Genomic DNA, 17,516 nt, shown 5'->3' on the forward strand with positions numbered 1-17,516 from the left:
TTTGTCCGTTTATATACTTTTTTACTTATATATTTTGAGGGATGTTACTAGATACAAATTTAGAAGTTATGTTTTCTTAGGTAATTGAATCTTTTCCCTATAATACCGTATTTTCTTTATTCCTGATAATGCTTTTTATGTCTTAAAAACTCATTTTTCAGATAGTAGCATAACTACATTCTTTGGGTTATGATTTGCCTGACAGAACTAAGGAGGGGAAGTGTGTGTGTGTACCTTTGTGCACATACATATGCATATATAAACTTTCATATATAGCACAATATCTTGAGTTCATATTGACTTATCCTGTTGAAATCCAAGACTACAGAATTTTTATATCCCCAATTTTCTGTAAAGTTTTTGTGTCTTCTTTCTTCTATACCAAGAGTCTTTATTCTCAAAGACACCCAGGATGATAAAATATTATTGATACAGAATTCCAGAAGATGGATTTTTTAATTAGGAAAAAACCTGTTTTTGCATGTTTATCTGATTTTACAAAATATTGTTTCTGCATTGTCAAAGTATATAGTAATTATACAGTATACTTTTCATTTTAATCTTTATTTAGTCTTAGTTCTGGGGTCATATTTAATGCTCACTGTTCACTTACTAGTCCATAGGTTAATCAATCTCTAGTCATTTTGTCTGTCTGATGCTTATTCTGTAGTAGATAAATTAAGAAGGGCTTATAGGATCATTACTGAGTTCTTGCATGATGATAAGTTTGTGCCCTTTGTACTTGAAAGATAGTTTTACTGTGTATGAAATCTTTGATTTATATTTTCTTTCCTTGAGTATCTTAAATATGCTAATATTTATTCTTCTAGGGTAAAGGGTTGCTGTCAAAGTTTGATGGTACTCTAATTTTCTTTCACTTTTAAGAAGTAGTTTGAAATTGTTTTATTTCAGAACATTTTCTGAATTATATATACATGTCTGTATGTATATATGTATTTAATTCCCATATGGTTTCAGATTCATAACATTTTTATTTGCAAACATTTTTAGTATTTTATTTCTTTGGGTTTCTCCCTTACCAGGATTCCTGTTATCCATGTATTAGGTGTTCTTTGCATATCTTTGATATTTATTTTCTCTTGAATTCCTTTTTTTTTTTTTTTTTTTTTCTTTTTTGAGACAGTCTCACTCTGTTGCCCTGGCTAGAGTGCAGTGGGTGTTATCATGGCTCACTGCATCACTGCAGCCTCAAACTCCTGGGGTCAAGCAATCCTCCTGCCTCAGCCTCTTAAGTGGCTGGGACTACAGGTGTGTAGTCCCACACACACCTAGCTAATTTTTCTATTTTTTTTGTAGAAATGAGGTCTCACTCTTGCTCAGCCTGGTCTGGAACTCCTGAGCTCAAGTGATCCTCCCACCTAAGCCTCCCAGAGTTCCTTCAATTCTTAGCTCTTTATTTTTTCTTGTTTTCCCAACAGATTTATTGAAATATTCATATATATTTTCTCCATTTACATATATACAATTAATTGGTTATTGTTGTATATTACATTCTTAGTTTTTAAAAATTGTGGTAGAATGCATATAACATGTAATTTGTTGTTTTACCTTTTTTTGAGACAGGGTCTTGCTCTGTCACCCAGATTGTAGTACAGTGGTGAGATCTTAGCTCACTGCAGCCTCAAATTCCTGGGCTCAAGTGATCCTTTCAACCTAGCCTCCCAAAGCTCTAGCATCACAGGTGTGAGCCACCACATGGACCCAGCCCATTTTAACCATTTTTTAAGTATACAGTTGAGTGGCATTAATTATATTCACAGTGTTGTGTATCCATCATCACTACCTGTTTTCAAAACATCTTCATCGTCCGTAACAGAAACTGCAAGCTTTATCCATAACTTCTCGGTATCCCTCTGCCCAGCCTCAGCTGACCTCTGGTCTACTTTCTGTTTCTATGAATTTGTCTATTTAGGTACCTCATGTAAGTGGAATCATATTTGTACTTTTTTATGTCAGGTTTATTTCGCTTAGCATAGTGTTCTCCAGGTTAATCCATGTTGTAGCATGTATGACGACATTGTTTCTTTTTTTAAAGCCTGAATGGTATTCTTTTGGTTGTATACGCCACAATTTGCTTTATGTTTGCCTTTATTTATGGTGTGACTGACTATAAATGAAGACCTGATTCTTGTTCATAAGACGTCACTGCATAAAGGAGACCATATACAATTAGCCACAGGCAGGGTGAAACCATAAATGAACTATCTGGAATAGGAGTCCCTAAACTTTTTCTGTAGAGAGCCAGATAGTAAATATTTTAGGTTTTGTAGGGTACATACGGTCTATATTCTGTGTCCTGCATGTGTTTGTTTTTCTCTTTTCCTTTCTCTTATTCTCCCTGTCTTCCTGTCCTCCCTCCTTAAATGTACTAAAGAGCCGAGCCTTAGGCTAGATTTGGTCCATAGCCCTAGCCTGCTGGTCCCTGATCTAGAGCAAAGCCCTTAAACAATCTATTTGGGTTGTGAGATGTTTTTGTTTTGGAAATATTTATTGAACCATAGATTCATTTGAATGTAGTTATAATAAACAGTACAGAGAAATTCTTTGTCTACTTTGCCCAATTCCCACATTGATAACATCTTGTAGACCTATAGTATGGTATCACAACCAGGATATTGACATTGGTACGATTCACCTATTTTATTCAGAGTTCCCCCATAGATGCAATTTTGGTTGGTTCATGTAGGATGTTTGTTACTGTTTTTAGTTTAAAATATTGCCAGAATTTCACCATTGGTAAATTGTGATGAAAATCCTGGTCCCAGTTTCCCTTGGAAGGCAGCTATGCTCACCACTATACCACCAACGCCCAGCTTCCCTTGCATGGAAGGGTATGGCGATACTAGTCCTTCATGTCCTGCATGGCAATGGGTGGCTAGATGTAAGGAGCAGTGGCCCTAGAGGTGTCATTCCAGGACTGTGTGGCTGTTTGCCTGTGAACCTTCATAGCATTCAGCAGACTTGACTTGTCTCTTCTCTTCCCTTCTCTTCCCCTCTCTCCCTCTTTTCCTCGTTCCTCAACAGCAAACATGCTTTTCTATGTGTGTAACAACATGTGTTACCATTAGGAAAACATTGTCAGAATCACTCTTATTTCTGCTGTATTATGATGATATTTTATAATTAACTTGATGCTATCAAGACAGATCACACTATTACATGCCTTAAAGGCTGTCCTCCAAGATTAAGTTCGGGAGTTTCCCTCCAATTGATAAAAAAAACTTTGTATACAATTTTGGCTCTAACTTTGTTTGGCTCTAGTTTTGTTTTATGCCTTTGCAGTAATTATAAATAAAGTTTCAAATCATTTGAACAAAAGACAAAGGATCTTTAATATCCTTAAAGAGGAAAGTGAAATACTATCTTTTTCTTTTATCATTATAAGAATTAATATAAAATGTTAATACCTCAGCAAACAATGATTTATTGTGTAGAGGAGCTGGGAAAATGTCTTTACTCTGAAACTTTTCTTTTTCCTTCAGTTTTGCTGCAGAGATTATTGCTTAGAAGCTTTTCATCCCTCATTAAAGAAGAAATATATTTTCTAATTTTGTTTTTTTCTTGAGTTAAATAGAGCTTTTTATAACTCTTTCCTTTAGAGTTTCTCTCATGAGTCCAACTTTAAAAAGTTAAAAATACATACCTGGGTTCCAGCATTTCTCTAATGCTTGCTTTTCTTTGATTTTTTTCCATACATTTTTATGTATAATTAGTTCAACATTTTGGCTTTCTGCTCTGGTGGCTTTGTGTTCACAGAATCTGATATGTGATCTCCCACCTTTACAAAACCCTGTGATGGAGGGGAGGCAGCTCTGGTGGCACATGTGTGCGCAGAGGTCGGGGACATCCAAGGCATCTTGGTAGTGCTTGAAGGAGAGCAACATGTTTTGCAGCATTTTATTATGAAGAGTTTACAACATGCAGTGGAGATGAAAGAATTTTCCTGTGAAGATCGCATGTGTCCACTATCTAGATTCTGTTAAACATTTTTTAAAATTTCAACATATTTGAGGGTACAAATGATTTTTGGATGAATTATATAGTGGCAAAGTCTGGGCGTTTAGTGTACCCATCACCCAAATGTACATTGTACCCAATAGGTAATTTTTCATCCCTTACCCTTCTCCCAACCCACCCCTTTCTGAGTCCCCGGTGTCCATTATGCTACTCTGTATGTTCCTGTGCACCCATAACTTAGCTCTCACTTGTAAGTGAGAACATGCAGTATTTGGATTTGTGTTGCTGAGTTACTTTACTTAGGGTAATGGCCTCCGATTCCATCCAAGTTGCTGCAGGTTTTGGCTGAGTAGTCTTCTGAAGTGTATATATGTATATACATTTTCTTTGTCCACTCATCTGTTAACATTTTTTTTAATGGCCTTCAGAGATAATATGTTAACATTTTATTCCACTTTTTCTTTTTCTGAGGCTACTTGGGTATCCCCAGGTACAGGGGATAGAATAAGCAAAATCCTCTGTATTGGACATGTGTGCATTAAAGCTTATTCCAGTTTTCTAAAGAAAACCTTGACCCTTAACCCACATATTTCATGTTAATTATGGTCCAATAACTACTTTTTGAGTGTGGCCTTGTTCAAGTCTTTTAAACAAGCAGTTATGGTCCTTTATTGCAGTTATTCACGTACTTATTTGGTATATAGTCTCAAATGCTGATTTGATGGCACAAAAATTTGTCTTAGCGTATGCAATATCAAATCTTTTTATTTTCTCATTATTTTTAATAGATAAGGAACAACAAGAAGACCGCCATCTTAGTTAAAGAAGTGAACCCTAAAAAGAAACTCTTTTTAGTTTATCGACCAAATACTGGGAAACAGCTCAAATTAGAGATTTACGCTGATCTAAGAAAGAAATACAAGAAGGTATTTTCTTATTTGTTATACATTGTTATATATGAATACTAGTTTTTATGATACGTTGAAACTATGTTTAGGATAGCTGTATCTATATATAAAATTATTTTGTCAGTTTTTCTTATTTAGTTGCTGTTTAAAAGGAAATATCAAGTTTTGTTACACTAATATCCCAGTCTTTAATGTTATCAACCATTAAGGAACTTGTAAGATGATTATTTTATTTATTTATTTTTTTTTTAGACAGAGTGTCACTTTCTTGCCTAGGCTAGAGTGAGTGCGGTGGCGTCAGCCTAGTTCACAGCAACCCTAAACTCCTGGGCTCAAGCGATCCTCCTGCCTCAGCCTCCCGAGTAGCTGGGACTACAGGCATGAGCCACCATGCCCGGCTGATTTTTATATATATATATATATTAGTTGGCCAGTTAATTTCTTTCTATTTTTATGGTAGAGACGGGGTCTCGCTCAGGCTGGTTTTGAATTCCTGACCTTGAGCAATCCCCTCCCCCCCTCCTCGGCCTCCCAGAGTGCTAGGATTACAGGCGTGAGCCACCACGCCTGGCCTAGGATGATTATTTTAAATAGCTTATGTTGTCAGTAAAGGAAGCTTTCAATACTAACCACAAAAATTAGAATTTTTTATTAAAGGAAATGTGTGTGAGACTATAATTCCTACTGGTACCTCTGGTTTTGTGAGCATGCCTCTTATGTTTATATTTTGCATTGATTTCTAGAAAACAGTAAATAACTATATTTTTCCTAGCATTACCATTAATTTTTATTAATAGTACTACTTTATATTACTATTCCATTCTATTCTCATTTGAAAACAATTATAATTGAGTACTTATGGAAATCCTATTGTAAAAACTCATAGGAGGAACCATTACTGCAGAACTTTGTCAATGGTATTCAAATTCAGCTAGTAGCAAGGGCTAGGTTTTCTGTATAGAGATGATTTTAACTTAGCTGACGTTGGAATTAATACATCAGATTAGGCAACCAGTATTATTTAAAACAATACTATTTCAGTGACATTTTTGTCTTATTTTTACAGGTTGTCTCAGATGATGCCTTGGTACACTGGTTAGATCAGTATAATTCATCTGCGGATACTTGTACTCATGCTTATTGGTTAGTATTTTCATGTTTCTTACCGTATTTTCCCAAGTACAATCAAGATTTAAATAAACCACACTCTTTACCAGTATGTACTTATGAGTAAATGAACAGATTAACTGTTGTTAACCATGGTTCATTTCATCAGGAGTTATAGACATTTGTGGCCCAGCCGCTATTTAGTTTGGGTGTCCCCTCTGCTACTCATTGGTGCTCTGTTATTTCTAATCAGCTGTGTTTTGGCAGGATGGACTTAACTGTCACCCTTGTCAGAACTTTTTCTTCCTCCTCTCTCACTGTCTCCTTTTTGTTTCTTCCTGTCTTTTTTAAGAAAAACTTCACTAGTGTCTCAGATCTAGGGAACTTATAAGAAATCAGGGGGAAAGTAGCTGCACAGCATGAGAAAACTTGATGATGTGTTGAGTCCTGAAGCCAGTCCTACTGTGCCCTTGGCTTGCCCCTTACAGTGTTTACCTCAGGACCTTTTGTAGAGTATTTTAATACTCTGTAGGTCTTAATTCTCTCTTTGGTGTTTTCGCATCCATTAAATAGTTAATATTCTTATGTGTCTGGTCTACATTTTGAAGAATATAGGATGTAGATGAATTTTAGTTTGAGGTTTCTTTGGGGGGTTCATTATGCAGGTAGGTAAGTTTAATGTGAGCACTGCTTTTTATTTTTCATTTTGAGAGTAAATTAATCCTGTTGGAAATTAATTTAGGAAAAAGCCATTAAGATAAAATGTTATAAAAGTTAACCTGTAAAAGTCCTCTACAACATTTGTGGTGAGTTATAGCAAGAAAAATACTATTATGCATTTTTTTTTTTTTAAAGATACAGAGTCCTGCTCCGTCACCTAGGCTGAAGTGCAGTGATGCAATCACAGCTCATTGCAACCTCCAACTCTGAGCTCAAGCAGTCCTTATGCCTCAGCCTCCCTAGTAGCTGGGACTACAGGCACATACCAGCACACCTGTGTAATTTTTTTGTTTGTTTAATTTTTTGTAGAGATGGGGTCTCTGTTGCGCAGGCTGGTCTTGAACTCCTGGCCTAAACAATCCTCCCACATTGGTCTCCCAAAGTGCTGGGATTATAGGCGTGAGCCACTATGCTTGGCTTGTATGTGTACATTTAACATCGTGTATTAAATTCATCTTAAGGTTGGGTGCGGTGGCTCACGCCAGTAATCCTAGCACTCTGGGAGGCCAAGGTGGGCAGATTGCACGAGGTCAGGATTTGGAAACCAGCCTAAGCAAGAGCAAGACCTCATCTCTACTATAAATAGAAAGAAGTTGATTGGCCAACTAATATATATAGAAAAAATTAGCCGGGTATGGTGGTGCATGCCTGTAGTCCCAGCTACTCGGGAGGCTGAGGCAGAAGGATTGCTTGAGCCCAGGAGTTTGAGGTTCCTGTGAGCTAGGCTGATGCCATGGCACTCACTCTAGCCTGGGCAAAAAAGCAAGACCCTGTCTGAAAAAAAAAAAATCATACTGATAAGAAAGAAGGACATTTTTATTTATGAATTGTGAAAATAATTTTAACCATAAAATATTGGTATGTCTTCCTTTTTCTCAGTTTTAAAATTTATATACAGTATAAATCACTGTCTCTGTCTCTCTCTCTCTACTGGTACCAGTGCAACAGAGTCTAGCCCAGTAGGGAGAGAGATTTGACTTTCCTCCTACTCACCCTGCCCCCCTCACAGCTTTTAAATTTTTTTTTAATTTATTTTTTAATGACTATTCCCACTAATCTTATATAGAGCAATGTATTGGTAGTTTGATGATATAGAAATAACCGACAGAGAATCTTTTTTATCCCCTTTTCACAGGTGTTGATATTTTTTTCATGGCAGGATCATTTTATAAGTTAGCATTACTATAAGATAACAGATATTATAATGGCTAAAATGTTTCAATTGATATGAAAAGCAATAAATCAGCCCTTTACAGGGAGGCAGGCCCCTGAAAAAAACCTATAATTTAAAAAATGAGTAGTGATACCTTAAATTGGAAAGGATAATACAATATATTAAAAGGATTATAATAAAGGCAAATAATGCTAGAAATTTTTCCACTTAAAATTTGGATAGATCTTGCAAACCTTATATGAATGTGTGTGTGTGTCACACATATATGTATGTGATAAATATATATATTCCCCCCCCCCCCTGTCTTTCTTAGGCGTGGCAATTGCAAAAAAGCAAGCTTGGGATTAGTTTGTGAAATCGGTCTTCGTTGCCGCACATATTATGTATTGTGTGGTTCAGTGCTGAGTGTCTGGACAAAAGTTGAGGGTGTTCTAGCATCTGTCAGTGGCACAAATGTGAAAATGCAGATAGTTCGGCTAAGAACAGAAGATGGACAGCGGATTGTAGGTGAGTCTAATTTTTAGTTTGGTTTGAGTTTTTTGGGGGGAAAAATGAAATCCTGCTTTTTTCTCATTTTATTTCTAACATCTAAGCTCTATTCCAGATCCATTTAACATCTGTTCCAGTAGTAGGTATGGAGCTTGGGCTATGTGTTCTTAGAAGGTAGAAGAGAAGTTAAGCCTTTGAACAGAGATGTTGGTCCTGGCTGAAGTCAGAATGTGCTCCTCTCTCTGATGTGCTCTCGGCTGCTCCCGCTCCGATTCCCAGCTGCTGCCGTCTGTGCAGGCTCCCTGGTGTGAAGCTAGCTCAGCCTCTGGCCCTGGGGTCTTCATTGAGTCAGTTCGAGACTATGGAACTTAAAAGCCACTGTGTACAGAGGGTGGCTCAGTGTCCTGCAGGGAGCAAGGGCGAACTAGGCTAGCTGTTCCCACCGGGTGCTCAACTGCAGGCGTCCCAGGAACCAGGCCAGCTGTTGCACTCTGCCTGTTCGCTTGTCTTTGTTTTATTTACGGCAGCCCTCCTCTGTATCTTGAATAGCAGATTGGCAGTCTATGGGACAAAGTCAGCCCAGGAACTTATTTTTTTGACCCTCAAGTATTTTTTTTTTTTTTTTTTTTTTTTGAGACAGAGTCTCACTTTGTTGCCCAGGCTAGAGTGAGTGCCACGGTATCAGCCTAGCTCACAGCAACCTCAGACTCCTGGGCTCAAGCAATCCTCCTGCCTCAGCCTCCCAAGTAGCTGGGACTACAGGCATGTAGCCCAGCTAATTTTTTCTATATATTTTAGTTGGCCAATTAATTTTTTTCTATTTATAGTAGAGATGGGGTCTCACTCAGGCTGGTTTCGAACTCCTGACCTCGAGCAATCCGCCCGCCTCAGCCTCCCAGTGTGCTAGGATTACAGGCGTGAGTCACCATGCCTGGCTGACCCTCAAGTATTATTGGTTGTTGCAAGTTTTTATTTTAGTTGTCAACATTTAAGAATCAATAAGTTTCATATAAAAGTCTAGATTTCTTTTTCTTTTTTTTTTTTTTTTTTTTTTTTTTTGAGACAGAGTCTCACTCTCTTGCCCAGGCAAGAGTGCCGTGGCATCAGCCTAGCTCACAGCCAACTTCAAACTCCCGGGCTCAGGCGATCCTCCTGTCTCAGCCTCCCGAGTAATTGGGCAGGCACGCGCCACCATGCCCGGCTAATTTTTGCTATATATTTTTAGTCGGCCAATTAATTTCTTTCTATTTTTAGTAGAGACGGGGTCTCGCTCTTGCTCAGACTGGTGTCAGACTCCTGAGCTCAAACAATCTGCCCACCTCAGCCTCCCAGAGTGCTAGGATTACAGGCACCACCACACCTGGCCTCTAGATTTCTTTTTTTTTTTTTTTTTTTTTTTTTGATACAGAGTCTTGCTTTGTTGCGTTGCCCAGGCTAGAGTGAGTGCTGTGGCGGAAGTCTAGCTTACAGCAACCTCAAACTCCTGGGCTAAAGCAATCCTTCTGCCTCTGCCTCCCGAGTATCTGGGACTACAGACATGCGCCACCATGCCCGGCTAATTTTTTCTATATATATTAGTTGGCCAATTAATTTCTTTCTATTTGTAGTAGAGACGGGGTCTTACTCTTGCTCAGGCTGGTTTCGAACTCCTGACCTTGAGCGATCCTCCTGCCTTGGCCTCCCATAGTGCTAGGATTACAGGCATGAGCCACCACGCCTGGCCTCTAGATTTCTTTAAACAATAGAAACAGCTTATCTGGAGCATTAAGCTCACATTCTGTCATAGCAGGAGTTCCTTTCATAGGGCATATGTTTTCCAGTTTGCTGATATCTACTCTGTGTCCACTTCAGAGTCACCTGCTTCAATAAGCATTTGGATTTGTAGCTTTTGTCCTTTTGGTGCGTTAGTATATGACAAAGAAGGTGGTATTTGCATATGTTTGTGGAATTGCAAAGATAGTAGATAGAAAAATGCTGTACTTGGCCTTCTGTCCCTGCAGTAAGAAGATGGCGTTACAGTAGACATGTGCATATGCGTGGGTACTTGTGGGGAATGCTGTTGAAGGACCATATTATGTCTCGGGGCCATTTCATTTATTACGTACTCATGCAATTTTTGTGTGAAGTTTGGGTTCATTACAGTTAATCCTGTGCCTTATTTGGAATCTGCTATGAAGCTGTAAAATACAGTATAGTTTTTACTGGATGTAATTTTATAAATTCTTGTTATTAATCGCAGGTTTGATCATTCCGGCAAATTGTGTGTCTCCTCTTGTAAATCTCCTATCAACTTCGGACCAGTCTCAACAGCTTGCGGTCCAGCAGAAACAGCTATGGCAACAGCATCATCCACAGAGCATCACCAACTTGAGCAATGCGTAGAGAATAGGCAGGTTTCAGCATGGGTGTATCCGAAATGCTATTGAAGCATATCATTTGCATAAAAATCAGGGACAGTTTCCAAAGAATTATATATTTTTTTCAGTTATGCTCTCTCTAGTTAATTTTTTTGGGAGTAAGGACAAACCTGGAATAGATAGTGAAACTGAAAATCAGCAGTGCCGACAGTAGTGCATATGTCCTTCCTTTTGCTTTTCCCTTGGTACTTCCCATATGCTTTTACTTTGGGTGAGCAGAGGGGGATGTGTATGTGCGTGTGTGTGTCTGTCTGAGAGTTTGTTAAAGGCTACAAACCACAGTTGGTTTAAAATGCTTGGAACTTCCCAAACTGGCTTTACTTTTATGTTATACAGTGCTCAGGGTTAACACAGTACATCCATGTCATTGCTGTGGGAGTTCTCCCTGGATGCATGTGTTTTGAGTCTATAAATATAGAAAATATATATTGGTTTCTTTTTCCAACTCAAACAATAGGTTTATTGGAGCATGAAATGAAAGGTTGCATACCATGCATTCAGGTTCTTTTCTAGTTTTTGTTCTGACAGTGCATGTCTTTGAAAGCATGCGTAAACTGATTAACACAGAAGTCAAGTAATGGAGGGAAACATTTGTAGATGTACAGCATTGGTTATTGCATTTTTATAGTGTTTATACCTGGGTATTGCTTCCAGCCCTGCGAACTCCTCCCCGATTCTCTTCCCTGCCCCAGGTTGCTCATCAAGGTAATGAGTACATACATTTTTTGTGATTAAAATATCTTAAAAGTTAATTTTAATGTATTAATAATATTCCTAATGTGTGCTGCAAAAATGGCTGTAAGCCTCTTAAAGTTACATTTTCAACTTAAAGATAGTTTTAGAAAGAAATACAAATTGGCTTTCATCTCAAACAATCTTTTTTTACTTCATTTTCTTAATTTACTTTGTCATTCATAAAAAGGAAACCGTACTTGAGCTGTAAACTAGACAATGAGGAAACACTTGAGGCTTCTGCTGTGTGTTTTTTGTTAATGTTGTTATTGTTGTTACCTAGTAACTTGAATATTGTTTAATGTGTTGTAAGACATTGTAGAGTTTATCTCAAGCTGTTCAAAATGGTAATGTACAAATGTGAATAGACACTTATCTATACTATGGGTAAGTTTTGTTTCGCCTATAATAGATGTTTATAAAAACAAGTGAGGGGACAGTTGGTCTTTTGTTTCCTTTTTTCCTTTCTTTCTTTTCTTTTCTTTTCTTTTTTTTTTGCTTGCACAGGTTGCACTATTGAAAAATTGAGATTGTATAAACCTGGTCAAAAGCTGCAAGATACCAATATCTTGTAGATGTCAAATAAAAAGTTATTATATTAACAAGAAGTGGACTCTTGTTTAGGCCCCCACTGGTGACCTTCAGAAATATTCTGTAATGGGACTCTGCAGAACTTTTGTATTGTCTCAGCATTCCAGGTAGCCTTGTAGTTTGGCTTAAAACCTACCCCTAAAATTTGAGATGGTATTGAGGAAGGGGTAAAATGATAGTACCTTTGAATGTTTTTCAAGGTGAATTGTTCCCTTTGTAACTTTTTAAACTTATCGCAGAGTTGGATGAGTTGTATGTTAACTGACAGAAACCTGAAGGAAAGCTTAGGGCTTTCATCCTCTTGTGTTTCTTTAGCCTGAGTTTGATTGTGTCAAGTTTACCATAGGCTTTCTTTGGGTTTACTCATTCTTGGTGCCTAGAAGAACAAATTGAGAATAATTTCTGTTCTTTGGCACATTTGCCCAGTGGATGCAACTTTTATCCTCAATCCAGTCCATATATATCTCAGGCAGTGATCCAATGTGTATCAACCAATGTCCCTTGTTAGGACCACTAGACCTAGCTGGCAGCCAGGAGCAGAACTATCCCCACCTTTAGCAAAACTTCCCAGTTAGTGCTTCTGGTTTTAAACTGGTGGTCCAGTGAGCTTCCATCAGCACACTTAGGTGAAATCGCTAGCCCTGGGGAAGGGAAGCGTACAAACCCTCCCCACAGGGAGATGGAATGGCAGGACTACAGAAGGCGTTCTCTCAGGGGCTGTTACCCCAGCTCCCCTTTCTGTGTGGGAGGGTATCTTTTTTAGCAGGTTGTGGTTTTTTATGGTGTTTTCAAAGCAGCATGAGTGTAAAGATTCTTTAGCATGCGGTTAAGTGACCACCTCCTGGCCCCCATAGTCCATGGTGCAATGTTTGCTCTAGAATAGCCATCTTGATACAGAGGGGCATATGTATGTTATTTTTTTTGTAGAACAGCTTTTTGTTGTTACTTATTTTTAAAAAATAACTCTGAAAGCCCTCTCAAAGCAGACAACAAAAAAACAACTGGTGTGGTTGGACGGGGGCTGGGGTGCCACAGGCCCACACCCATCACAGTGTGTCCTGTGCCCAGAGGCTGGCACCCCACCCCCTGGAGGTGGACATCCGACCTTTACACTGTGCCCTTACAAAAGTCAGCAAGTTTAGGTCCACCACCATGAGAAACCCCAGCATTGAAGGTCCTTTTCTGTCAAAAATCAAGTCTTCGTAACAGTTAGCTTCTGTAAAATAGGTCCGTTTATTGGAGAATCTAAATGCCACACCAGAAGCCAGAGGCCTTGTTTTAACCCCCTGTCGGTCCATTCGGCCTCTGCAATGCCTTTCCTCCCTTTTTAGCAATATGGCTCTGAGCACAAAGATTTGATTGGAAATCATGTTGGTGTTTTCAGAGTTTTCAATATCAATTGTACTGAAAATCACTTCCTGAGTCCAGAGCTGCTCTCTGGGGGAATTAGTGTTCCCCTAATTTAGCAACCTCCATAGGACAAGGTCTCTATCTGCAGTTTGGTGGGATTATCCAGATATGCTATCAATGATATGACTCTATAGAGGTATTATTAATCTGTTTCTATAAACACAATTTGATCAAAAAGTAGATGTTAAGCAATTTTCTCTTTTTGCTGCTAAATTGCAGATACATGTTTCAAATATCTTCTCTTTACATGTATATATAAATTACCAAGAACCTGCATCCAAAGCAATGTAGTAGTATGTGTATGTGTGTATATATATATATATATTTATTCTAATTCAGTTACGTTAGCACTTCGAGAAACCTTATTGAGTTGCAACAATAAACCTTTAGTTGTAGTTTGCTTCACCTGTAGTTGTAAACATTCTAGATTACCAAGCTCCAGAGAACTATATTTCAGAGGCACAGTTTTCTGGCTATAGCCCCTGGGGCGTTCATTTGCTGGTCTCCATGTGATGCTGTTAGAAAACAGGGTACCAGGACAGCATTCACAGCTGAGAAAGAGCTTTGCCACCTCTCCCTTGCACTTTCCATGGTAGTGTGAGGGAAAAGGCCAATAGATTAGAAATGATTGCTCATCTCACTAGGAAGTAGGGACATGACTTCTCCTTGGATCCTTTTCTTGATGAGAGATTGAGAGGAGGGTCTGTATCCAAGTGTTCTCATTTAGAAAATGGACCTGAGTGATACTTGGTAGAGTGGTGCTACGTGAGCGTTGCTGATGAGCGTTTGTTGACCACCCTTCCTTGTGTCCTTGGTCTCCCCAACTAACACCACGTGCCCGTGCACACTGCGCATGTGCTCACTTTGCAGCTGAGATGTAGTGACCATTCCATGTCATGGCTACAGCTGAGAGCAAAAACCGTTTGCAAAAAAAATATCTCATTGGATGCCAATTGTCTAATACAAATGCAATGTCTTTGAAGTGAAAGAAACATACTTAGATACCTGCAACTCAAGCTAGCTAGCAGTTTTTTTCTGAGTACTTGAGGTTAAATCCAAAACCCACCTTCTAATTTTATGCTGTATTTATATGTGTACATAAGTGTGTATATATAGAAATGTTAAGTTCTTTTGAATGTAAATATTTCCTGTAAATTGGGACCCTGCCCACTTGTTTTTCCCTTTTCCCTCTTCCTTCTTCCCTTCAGTTCTATTTATTCTTTTCTTGACTTTCCCATGTGGGGCATCTTTTTTTTTTTTTTTTTAATTTAGAAAAGTATAGAAAACTTCTTAATTGAATTTGTTCCCGTATCTTAGAATTCAGTTGTGCATCTTTGTTACAGAATTCCTATCTGTTTTGTGTTAATATTTTTCAACATGCCTGATTGTGTTTTGCATTTTTATTACAATTTTTATTGTGTGCAATGCATTGTATCGGGGGAATGCACTTGAGTGCTGTTTCTGATTCTGTCATTGTATGACTGCTTTATGCTCATTTATGTTGTTCTTTGGAAGCTATAGTGAGCCTGATGTTTTCACATAAAAAAAAAAATTGCTTCCCAAGACTTCCTTTAAGCTCCTCTAACTTCTTCAGTGCATTTGGGATCAAACTTGGCTCTGAGTGCAGTCAACATGACTGGCTCCCGCCCTTGCAGTGTTCCAGGTCTGCACCAAATCCCTCCCCTGCCTCTGGCTCTCCACCTGACGGGGAGGTCTTGTAGGTTTGAAATGGGTTTATGGTCTGCTGCTGCTCCTGCACGTTTCATGCTTAGTTAGGAAGTTGGGGCGTATACTTTTAACCTACAAATAATAAGCAGAAACTTTCTTTGTAATGAACACAGGCAGTACCTACTCTCTTATAACCTGTTGCTATATAGAGAGGTGGGAGACAGGCTTGGTGCATTAGTGACAGGTGACCTTAGAGAATGTATATTAAGGAACAGTTGTCCCCCAAAGGAGAGCAATGCAGCTGATGTGGTGGCTCCCCCAGCCGCCGCTGGCTCACAGGGTGACTGTGCTAGAGGGTACAGCAGGCAGGTGCCTGCTAAAGGGCCGGCCGGGGACGCTGCTGCTCTCCACCCCGCTGCTGTGGGATTGATCTTGACTGCATCAGCCGTAAACCTGGATTGAGGCATTTTTAATGATTAGGGAAGACCCATGGGTGGTTCTTAAAAATGGTGATATTTATCACCTCACCCGGGAGGCAGATATGTGATTTTTGCCATTAAGAAAATGTTCCTCTGTAACTTTTGGGAAGGGTTGCTGTGAGCATTTCTTGGGCCTTTCATTCATGTATAAGTTTCATTCATTACTATTCAACTCGGTAGACTCGGTTGAGAATTTAAAAGCTGTCTGCATTTGGATAAGTCTGGGCAACTAAATCTGTCATGAATTGGGGTCTGTCACAGATTGCCTGCAGTGCGAATCCCCTGTTCAAACCCTCCTTGCCCAGCTCTCTTCCTCTGGCACCCCTGGAGCAGTAGAACTGTGTAGTTTTGCGGCCGTGGTGTCTCGCTATGGCAGTGTGGCAGGGCCAGGGCACAGGTCAGCACAGAATGCCCTTTAGTGCAGAGTTGGGAGGAAGGGAGGACGCCTGCGAAAGTCAGCTCTTTTTGATACTTGCAATTCAGGCCTCCTCCAGGGTGAAAGTCACTCGGCAGGCCCTCTACTTAGTCTCCTGCCCTGAAGCCCACTCATGCCCGAGCAGACATTTCTGGCCAGTGGACACTCAGGGCCTTTCTTGCTATGACAGTATTTGTGGCACTGAAGAGGATAAAGAAGCTTGAGCCGGCTCTCTGACTTCCACTTTATGGGGCAGAGAGAGCTTTTTTTCTACATAGCACATTGCAGTCTCACTGCTACCAGAAAAAAATTATCCTGTTCATGGTTTATACTGAATTTGCAAACTACTGATATTATTTTTCAATAACCACTTGTTTCTGTCATCAACCATGAGAGGTGGGAAGAGGTATACGGTATCTCTGCAATAAAACTTTTGCCAGGTTCTACCTCCTCTGAGCAAAGGATACTTTTATATGTAGGCATAGATCTTCCTCCTTTACTGATCTGACATGGTGCATCTTGAGACAACAACATCTGATGGAATCCAAAGACAATTTGAAACAAAGGTGGATGTAAACTCTTGTTTTTATTTCATTCTCTTTTTTTAAATCTTTTTTATATCGCTACTCTGTTCCGGAGCGTCCGTCAGCGTGTGAAGGGTACGCACTGTTCTAATGATACTGCACTGCTTCCTTCAGCCTTCCTGGGAATCCGGTACCAAGTGTCCAGAATTGATTGTTCCAGCCATTTTGATATGTAACTTACAAAATCGGTCTCATGCAATAAAAATGTATTGGCTGCATTTAGCAAGGTTTACTCTTGCAAGTAAAAGCGATCACCCATGAAGCGTAACAAATTCTGTATTTAGTTTTTTTGTTGTGTTTTTTGTTTTTGGGTTTTTTTGTTTGTTTTTGTAAGATTCTTAAATAAATTAAACAAAATAAATAAATATGCTTCTTCCATTGTGCTTCCTCTGTCCGAGTTCGAAGCTCCTGTTGAGCTGTAGCAGAGGGCCTCTTCCCACTCGGGGGGCGGACTTTCTGTGTTTGTATTTAAAGTGAATCAGAGAAGACGTCTCATGATGAGGACAAGATATGGGGCACACTCTTCAGGGCAGAAAGTGGACTCAGGGCCACACAGCTTCAGCGAGTGCTGCAGGCTTAGGCTGGCTTGCACTGGTCCGGAGACTGCGTCATAGCATCTTCCTAAAAGAGGCCACAAAGCCAAGCGCAGCCACCAGTGCTGGGGGGCCTAGGGCCCCAGGGCTCCCTAGTTGATCCGCTCCTGGGCTGAGCATGGCTCATGGCAGCTGTTCAATCTGTGAGTCCCAAATTTGAGCTCTTTATGGGGGGCGGGGAGGAAGCATAGATTAGCCAGGCATCGTGTTGTGTGTCTGAAGGCCCAGCTGCTGGGGAGGCTGAGGCAGGA

At 39.5% G+C, this 17,516-nt stretch overlaps 1 protein-coding gene across 5 annotated transcripts in view; it reads left to right on the top strand.

The window, feature by feature from the left end:
- SBNO1 (strawberry notch homolog 1) overlaps nt 1-17,037 on the top strand; it is a 63,688-nt gene extending 46,651 nt beyond the window's left edge. For all 5 annotated transcript variants that reach the window (XM_075996488.1, XM_075996489.1, XM_075996490.1 and 2 more), the window contains 4 exons: nt 4,767-4,904; nt 5,953-6,029; nt 8,201-8,394; nt 10,616-17,037. In XM_075996488.1, coding sequence (XP_075852603.1) covers nt 4,767-4,904; nt 5,953-6,029; nt 8,201-8,394; nt 10,616-10,758 — 552 coding nt within the window. In that variant the 3' untranslated portion in view covers nt 10,759-17,037. The remainder of the gene's footprint in view (nt 1-4,766; nt 4,905-5,952; nt 6,030-8,200; nt 8,395-10,615) is intronic.
- The last annotated feature ends 479 nt before the right edge of the window (nt 17,038-17,516 follow it).

The sequence above is a fragment of the Microcebus murinus genome, chromosome 22 (assembly GCF_040939455.1).
Source record: "Microcebus murinus isolate Inina chromosome 22, M.murinus_Inina_mat1.0, whole genome shotgun sequence".
Classification (NCBI taxonomy): domain Eukaryota; kingdom Metazoa; phylum Chordata; class Mammalia; order Primates; family Cheirogaleidae; genus Microcebus; species Microcebus murinus.